This window comes from Tupaia chinensis, unplaced genomic scaffold (genome assembly GCF_000334495.1).
Source record: "Tupaia chinensis unplaced genomic scaffold, TupChi_1.0 Scaffold000221_1, whole genome shotgun sequence".
Taxonomy (NCBI): domain Eukaryota; kingdom Metazoa; phylum Chordata; class Mammalia; order Scandentia; family Tupaiidae; genus Tupaia; species Tupaia belangeri.
Genome location: NW_006159696.1, coordinates 1,688,315 through 1,696,981, shown reverse-complemented (window position 1 = coordinate 1,696,981; position 8,667 = coordinate 1,688,315). Strand labels below are relative to the sequence as shown.

General features: G+C 55.5%; 1 protein-coding gene across 1 annotated transcript in view; it reads left to right on the top strand.

The window, feature by feature from the left end:
* Window positions 1–1,871, top strand: part of BMPR1A (bone morphogenetic protein receptor type 1A) — a 55,091-nt gene extending 53,220 nt beyond the window's left edge. Inside the window, exons 12-13 of the mRNA XM_006147755.3 lie at window positions 649–779; window positions 863–1,871. Coding sequence (XP_006147817.1) covers window positions 649–779; window positions 863–988 — 257 coding nt within the window. The 3' untranslated portion in view covers window positions 989–1,871. The remainder of the gene's footprint in view (window positions 1–648; window positions 780–862) is intronic.
* Window positions 1,872–8,667: the final 6,796 nt, after the last annotated feature.

The window sequence follows — 8,667 nt, the reverse complement described above, 5'->3', positions numbered from 1 at the left end:
CGCCCCCGCCGCCGCAGGTTCCCCTGGACATGGACTCGCAGCCACCCTCTCCCAAGAGGGGGTCGGGTTGCAGCAGTGTGGGAACGGTGTGAGCCACCCTCGCGTTTTGGGGAAGTGTCACACCCATGTGGGGAGCCACTCCCACCCCATTCAGGTTCCAGACACTGACGAGTGGGACGGACCGATAGGCCCGACTCTCCGAGGGCAGCGGGCTCCGGCGTATGTGCCGTTTTGTCCAAGTTCTGCAAGTTGGTGCATTTCCTAACACCCCTGGCCCTGAGAATTTATCCTAAGGGCACGTGAGGATACATGAGAGGACTTCAAACATGGAGAAGCAGAATTAAAGCACGGGCTTATTCTGGTGCCAGAAATGTGCGACTGTGTTAGCTCGTCCCTGCAGAATGGCCGGGACTGGCGGTCGGTCGGAGGTGAAGACGGAGGGCGAGCGAAGGCAGAGGCTCGGGGCCAAAGGCCTTTTCTGTTTTTCTAGAATTACGGCGTGTCCTGGGTTGATGGGGCTCACACGGTTGTGATGAGGCAGTAGTTGGACATAAGGAGAAAGCCGTGCGTTTGCGTAGGAGTCAAGCTCCGGCCCCTGAGGCTCGTCTCGGGGGCCCGTTTTGTGCCCGCTGCCTCTCCCCCCTGCAGGCATCGTCGAGGAGCACCAGCTGCCCTACTACAACATGGTGCCTGGCGACCCGTCCTACGAGGACATGCGGGAGGTGGTGTGCGTCAAGCGCCTGCGGCCGACCGTGTCTAACCGGTGGAACGGTGACGAAGTGCGTGGAGCCCCGCCCCGCAGGCGTGGTCGGTAAGTGTCCCCAGAAAGACCGCCCGCTCACGCCGTCTCCTTCCTCCGCAGTGTCTGCGGGCGGTGTTGAAGCTCATGTCCGAGTGCTGGGCCCACAACCCGGCGTCCCGACTGACGGCGCTGAGAATCAAGAAGACACTTGCCAAGATGGTGGAGTCCCAGGATGTCAAGATTTGACATGTGAGTGACGAGAAGTTCTGACTGCAAGGCCGTGTCACCAGGGGACAGTGGGACGGTGTTAGCGTGCTCCGACTCCCCCTCGCTACCCTTCACAGGCTGCTACAGCGGGACCTTTCGGTACGTAGGATACAAGCTGGGAACTCCTGCACGCTTCCTTCTTTCTATACGGACAGCTGCATTTTCAGCGTGGTCTTTGATGCCTTTTTTTATTGGGTTTTTATGAACTACATCAAGACTTCAATCCTGGGTCGGAAGTCTCCAGTCAAACTCTCGGTACTGAATTGTGTTCGTAAGATGGTGCTTTCTGTGAAAGCCATAAGACGAATGAGTTTGGCAGAGACGGGGAAACACACTTTTGCCTTTTGCCTGCGGAAGTCAGGCCTGTCGTGTTCTTCCTTCGGGGACAGCCGGCAGCCGGCCATGTGTTCGGAGACCGCTCAGCGAGAGGCCGGCGTCCTGCCTCCCCTGGCGGTGGCGTGCGCACCCGGGCTTGTGTGCCGCCGCTCGGAGAAGAAAACCACCTGGAACGCGCAGGGAGGTGCTGGTGCCCGGGGCCCTGTGCTTAGAAACACCACCCCGCCGAGGTTCGCCAATTTCGTAGAAGCCATTTACTTTGCGACTGATGCAGCCTCCCCAACTTTTTATTTTTAACATGAAAGTTGACGTAAGGCCAAAAGAAGCTTAAAGTGTGTGCATTTGGGCTCTTTTCTTTCCACTACGTCTTCGTTTCTTTCTGTCCAGAGTTGGAGCGTCCATGCCGTGAGTGCGCTCACAAAGCTCACACTTCTGACGTGAGCTGCCGCGTTAGGAGCGATGTGAGCGGCCGTAACTCCTCTGTGCTCCGTCTTCTCGGTACCGTTTAAAAGGGAAGTTATTTATATTTTGCGTGTAATGTGCTTTGTTTGCAAAACACATGCCCCTTTCAAACTATTTTATATATGTACATACATTCTTCTCGTAGAAGCCGGCTCACGTGTCCTTCATAGCTCATCCTCAAGGGAGAGACTGTTAGAAAGTAGATCCACATACCGGTTTTCAGAATTAATACATTCAGAGTAATATATCAAATCCAGAAACTTCATTAAGCTAATAGCATCTCAGATTTTTCTTTATGAAGAAATCCTCTAATTAGAAATTAATGTCAAAGCTGACATCAGTTATAAATGTGTCAACATCTGTTAAGTATTTTTAGACATCTAAATCATTTGAGAGTTCCGGCTTTACAGTCTTTGTTCAACTCAGAGACAGCGGAGAGGCAGAATCGGTCTCCACGGCCACCCTGCCGCTGTCCTGCCGCTGTCCGGTAGAACGGTGCGCGTTTTATCGGTGCCTTGTTAGCGCGAATGCCGGCCCCAGTCTGCTCAGACACATCCTCCTGTGATGATTTTCGGCACCGTCTCCTGAGCAAAGAACTCCGAGTGTCGGAGAGACGTTTTATTTGACTATGACGTAAGAATGCGGTCGCATCACCACTTAGCCAAAAAGGTTCGAGTGAAGGGGGCGAAGCCTGAAGATGAATGTATTCGTTACCAAAGGTTTGATTATCATTTAAAGCTAAAACGTTCGTATTTGTCTGTACATCGAATTTCACACATTTGAAACTGCCTTAACTGTTCCAATGAAGAGGTTTCATCTCACATAAAGCTCGAGGCGTCCGTCAGGTTAGGTAAATTCGCATAGTACTTACATCCAGTAACTTGCTTTTTCAAAGCGTTTCCCTGTCTGTGTACTGAGAGGCGTAGTTCTCTTCCTGTTCCCCCGTGGTTTGCAAACACCAGCAAGATCTGATTTACTTGGTCTAAGTTAACCTTGATCTGTCTTTGCCTAGATAAACTATAAATCTTGAGTTTGTCATCTTAATGACGGAGGAAATGGGTAAAGGAAGACCGACTTTATTCTCAGAAATGTGAACGTGGCGCCTGGAAGCGTAGAGATCCATGGTGTGAGACCACGGTAGTGGCTGCTTCAGGTGAACTCGGTCACATCACAGGTCAACCTTAGGGGCTGTTGGAGGTTATGGCAGCTAGATCTCACATGGCCCCTCCCGGGCTTGGGTCCCGCATCCAGCAGCTTAAAAATCACACCAGGCGTATGTGCCCCGAGTCCTAGGAGAGTAGAGGGGAAGGGATTACAGCATGGCCACCCCCCTGCAGGGTGATTCTCATCCCCTCGCCCCCAGGCAAGCTTGTACCTCGTATATCAAAAACCACAGGAAACGTGTTGAATGAGATCATTTCCCTGTAAAACACATTCTTTAAAAAGCAAACAATGGAGCCAGCAGGTGGCGTGGTGGTTAAGGCGCTGGCCTCCAACATGGCTGACCACAGTCCGAGTCCCAGGACCAGCAGCTTGAAACATGCCAGGCACATGTGTGTGCATGTCCAAAATCCCGGAAGGAGAGTGGAAGAGAAGGGATTGCAGCATAGCCCTGCCCCTGGGGGTTGATTTCTCTGTCTCTGTCTCTGATGAGTGTATGTGCCCTATAACAAAAATCTCTCAAAAAAAGAAAAGGAAATACCACCATATTATACTATAGTTAATGATTCCTGAAACTCCAGATGCCATTATGGGGTCCCATGTACAAATTCAGCATTTCAAAACATGGCTTCAGACATCTTTTAAAATAATTAAAACAGAAAAACCAACAAAAACCAAAAACTACTTGAATTGAAAGAGTTGACCCCCAGAGAGCCCGTCAGCCCTTGAGCCGGTGCGTGTCCGGAGGGTGCAGGCGCGGACTCGCTTGTCCTGCAGCCCCCGCCGTCCGCCCTCACTGGAAGCGCGTCCAAGTTTGAAATCGGAGCCTGGGTTCAGTGGGCGCATTCCCGCACAGCAGTGTGGTCAGCATGCCACGTTGCCCCGCATGTCCACAGTGTTGTAAACTCGGAAAGTGACCTGTAGCTCTCGAAAACTGATCTAGAATGTGCCAGATTTTTTTATTTGTTCGCTTTTCCCCCCAGATGCTTTGTTTCCATATAAAACAAAAATGCAGTGCAGTTTTTAAAATCACAGCCTCTTGAGTCGGCCCAAGATTAAATTTATTATTGAAAAATTATTTCAGAGAAAAATTTATAAATGAAAACATTTCAATGTTTCTGGATATTTGAAATTAGTCCATCAGACATGTTCGCTGGTTTTTATTACAAGATCACCGTAGCCCTCGCGCCGTCTACGGGGAATCTGCAGTGCGGACTTGGTCGGGCGTTACAGCCGCGGCACTGCCAGCGCGGGGACCGCGGGGAGACACAGGCAGCAGAGCCAGGTCCAGTCGGCGCCGCAGCCTCGGAGGAGCCATGCGTGGTGGTCGTCCGTGCGGGAGGCGTGTGAATACGGCTTTGGCAGAGGGTTACACGTGTCATTGTCTTTTCAGCCACGCTCCGGACTCTGCTTTCGGTGGAGTAATTTAAACCTTTAGTGACCTTCCTTCTTGCCCATTTAAAAACCAAGATGTAGTATATATTGTAAAAATGAAAATATCATTATAGCTTAATTAGGGAAACTGTACATAGGCGGTGAGCCTTGAAAGGATGAAAGCAAGCAGCTTTATCAGCAATTGTAAACACCGGAAGTGTAGACTCATCTTTGATATGTACCACACTAAACGTATTTTGTACCGCATCTGGTTTAAAAGGTGCCTTATTAAGTTTATCATTAATTGCTTTGTTCTATATACAGATTATGTCCAATGTATCATTTTTAAGTAAATAACCTTATTTTAGTATACTCAGTGATGTGTTCTGTGTCCTGTACGGGGGTGGGGAGTGAGTGCGGGGATCTTCAGGTTAGGTCACGTACACACACGTGCGAGGAGTCGTACTGCAGCCCCGGACGCCCCCGTGGAGCCCGAAACCCCAAGAGGAGGCTGGAGGCGCTGCGGGGCGCGTGGTCAGGCGCGTTGCCTGGTGTGGACAGAGAAGTTACCGTCCTACCTTAGTGCAGGGCGGCAGGAGGCATGGTGGGTGCGGTGGCTGGGTCCCTCAGGGCAACTGCGGGTTTGAGTCCCAGACCTACAGCCTGAGAGGCACGCAGGCACGTGAGCGTTTGTGCCCAAAATCCTGAAAGGAGGGAGGAGGGATCGTGGGGGGCCATCCCTCCTCCTCCGTTGGCCACTGGGGTTATTTCTGTTCTGGAAAACAGAGCTGATGTATTGAACGCCCTTGTACGGAAACCTTTTATTTTCTCAGGTGACATTCCTAAAGCTGGGGCTAGTGGGGACAAACTGAAAGATTAAGACAAAGGAAGAAAGGGGAAAATAAAACCATGAGGTTCGCGGTAGACGTCGCCGCGTGCTCACAGTCTCCCAGGGGTGCTTCACTTGTGCGCCTCTGACAGCGTGAGAGCCGCCCCCTCCCAGGTCAGGGTTCGGCCTTCCCCCAAATCTGGTCTCTCCTTCCCTCCCTAGAGTGCTGGAGTGCTCATCTCTGCCTCCCATGCTGTGCAGGGAGTGGGGCCTGGGGTTGGGTCCCCTGTCCTGCAGGGTCTTCCCACCTGCCCGGTCTGGCCACCCCCTGCCCGCCTGCCCCATCTGGCCACCTAACGGGGCCATTTTCGGTCACATGTAAATTCATCTCCCCGTGTGCCTACTGGGCCTTTTCCTGCAAAACCGAACGAGTCAAATTGTCACGAGGGTTGGTGCTGGACGCCCCTCACGTGCGTCTGGAGGTGGGCTGTGACAGGCTCCTTGCGGGAGCCCCCACTCGGTGTCAGACACTTGCGCACATCCGCCGCACTCTGGTGCAGCCTGGCAGGGCGGGGCCGGGCCGGGGGGGCGGCTTTTTTTTCGCGGCCTCCGTGCGGGGCCCCCCCCTCGGTGTCAGACACTTGCGCACATCCGCCGCACTCTGGTGCAGCCTGGCAGGACGGGGCTGGCCTGGGTGCTCGGCGTCGTGCCGGCTTCCTCCCACCTGGGAAACGCCCAGACCGGGTGGCGTCCTTCACTGCCCATCTGCGAAGGTGCCCCTCCCGGGTGTCTTCGACAGAGTGGGGAGGGCTGCAAGCAGCTGAGCCTTGCCGGTCTTCAGTGGGCGCCAGTTAGGTCACCGATCCCGACCACGGGAACGTCCGTGCTGCCGCCAGCATGCGGCATCGCTGGCACACCGCGCTCTGGTGAGTTGAGTGATGTTTCTAAAAGCCTCACTTGGGCCCTTGGGGTCGTCGGAGTGGGTGGTTGGGCGAGGGCCACTGACGGTGGCTTTGACAGCGATGAGGTCCCTGAGGTCACAGGCACTGTAGCAGAAGGAGTGAGTCCCCGAAGCCGAGAGTCAGGAGGAGACTGGCCGGGCACAAACGTACGCACCAATAAGTACGTGCGGGCCAGCGATGACCCAGGTGGGAGGGCCCGCCCTGAGCGCACCAGGCGTGTCTGAGCCCGACCAGCTGAAGCCAGAGGTGGGGTGCGTGAAGACCGTGGGGCCCCCTGCCCTCCTCCGTCCTCCGAGATAAACTTTAAGGACAGTTTCGGGTAGGAGCAGGGCCTGGGGCTGAAAGGCCCTCCCCTTGCCACCCTGTGAGGTGCGTGCCCTGCTTTCCCGCCTTGAGGAATGCGCGTGGCCGCCAGCGCTACTCCGAATGATCCCACGGTCACCCCTGTTGCCGGTGTGAGCTGGGCCGTGAGACCCAGGGCGGTCCCAGGCCCAGTGCCTGCCCCTCCCGTTTGCAAGGGCCCGGCAGTGTGGCCCTCACCTAAAAGTGTGGTCATGCGTTCAGGCTAGAGAAAGAAGAGCAGTCTCTGTCTTTCTTGATGGAGGAACCATTTTTAAAACACAAGGAGGTTTGCCAGAGGGTGTGGGCAGTCACCAGAGGCAGAGGGAGCACCCGTGGGGGGCCACAGTGTGGCCCCCTCTCCCTGACCCTGTCAGGGTCTGGGATACACAGGCACCCACCGCGGGGTCTGGCTCGCTTCCCCAGGATTGGGGCCGGCCCCACCCATGCATGGTTCTGGACTGTCTGGGTAGTTACAGCTCTCACGTCCATTTCCCTAAATACCGAGGCACGTTCTGTGCTTCCCCAGTGACACCAGTCATCAAAGCCAGGAAACCTGGGCCAGCAGGTGGCGTGGTGGTTGGGGGCTGGACCCCATGTGACTGGCCACAGTTTGCATCCCGGATCTGATGGCTGGCTTTCTCACTCTCCCTGTCTCTCTCTCTCTCTGCCTCGCCGGTGAGCATATGTGCCCTCTAACGAACTTTAAAATAATAACAAAAGAAATTGTTTTTTAGGGAACCAGCAGTTAGCGTAATGGCCATGTCGCTGGACTCCCACGTGCTTGACCGCGGTTCATGTCCCGGACCCGGTGGCTTAAACTCATGTCGGGCGTATATGTGTGCCTGCCCAAGATCCCGAGAGGAGAATGGAGGAGAAGGGATTGCGGCGTGACCATCCCCCCTGGGGGGTGATTTCTCGCTTTCTGTCTCTCTGTCTCTCTCTGTCTGGCGACCGCACACGCCCTATAGCGAAAACCTCTCAAAAAAACAAACGTTTTCTAGAAAAGGCTAGACCGCCTTGGCAGTCCTGTGGCCTGCAGATCTCCAGTGTACTGCTGTGCTGTGATGTCCCTGGAGCGCGGTCACGGGCCAGCGTCTGGTCTGCCATGCTCTTCTCATGGGACAGTTGCGCGGTGTCGCCATTTCTGGAGCCAAGGCCAGAGGTTGCTTGCGTCCTCCCCAGGGCGTCCTCAGTGGGGGTCACTGGTGTCGGCGTCGGTCACTTGCGTACGGTGGCACTCGCTGGAGAGTGATAGCTCCTGCAGTGTGACGAGCCGGTTATGGTGACGCTGCCGTGGCCTGGTCCCCGCCGACGATGTACAAGCAGTGTGGCCACGGTGTCGGGATGGCCAAGGGCCTTCTTTCCCCTAACAGCTACCGGCCGTCTGCTGTCAGGAAGGGCGCCCTGCTCCTCCTTGCCAGTGGGGACCCCTGGGCTTCGGGTTGACCCAGACCCGACTGCTGCGTGATCGTCCGGCTGCTCCGGGCCCTCCGAGACCCCGCGTGCTCTGAGCACACCCCCGGCACGGTTGGCGTTCCAGGCTTCCCGTTTATTATTCCACGAGAGAGAGTTCGAGACAGACTCCCAACAGGGCTTGATGCCACGATCCACTCCAGCCTCCGCCTGCCCCCAGAGCGCTTGGGGGTCTCTGGACGCGAACCCGAACCTCCCAGCTGGTCAGCCTCGCAGAGCGCCACGTCCTCGCACTGTGCCGCTGGAAAGGCCAGCGTGGGGAGCTCTGCAGGCCGTGTCCCCTCCACGGAGCCTCCCAGGTCATAGTAAAGGGCCGGGCACGTTCTGACGTCACACTGGTTTGTGGGACACGTCTGCACTGGCCACAGCACGCCACGGTTCAGGCAAGGCCTGCTTGTCATCTGGTGGGCAGCGCCCTGACCGGAGGGGCCATGTGGGATCCGGCTCCCTTAACTGCCAGGCCAGGGAGCCGGACCCAGTCCTGTTTTTTCTGTTTGTTTTTTTGAGAGGATTTTGCCATAGGGCCTGTGCGCTCGCCAGAAAGACACAGAGAGACAGAGACAGAAAGTGAGAAATCACCCTCCAGGGGATTGGTCACGCCGCAATCCCTTCATTCTCCTCTCGGGATCTCGGGCATGCACACACACGCGCCTGGTGTGAGTTTAAGCCACCGGCTCTGAGACTCCAACCGCGGTCAACTACATGGGAGTCCAGTGACC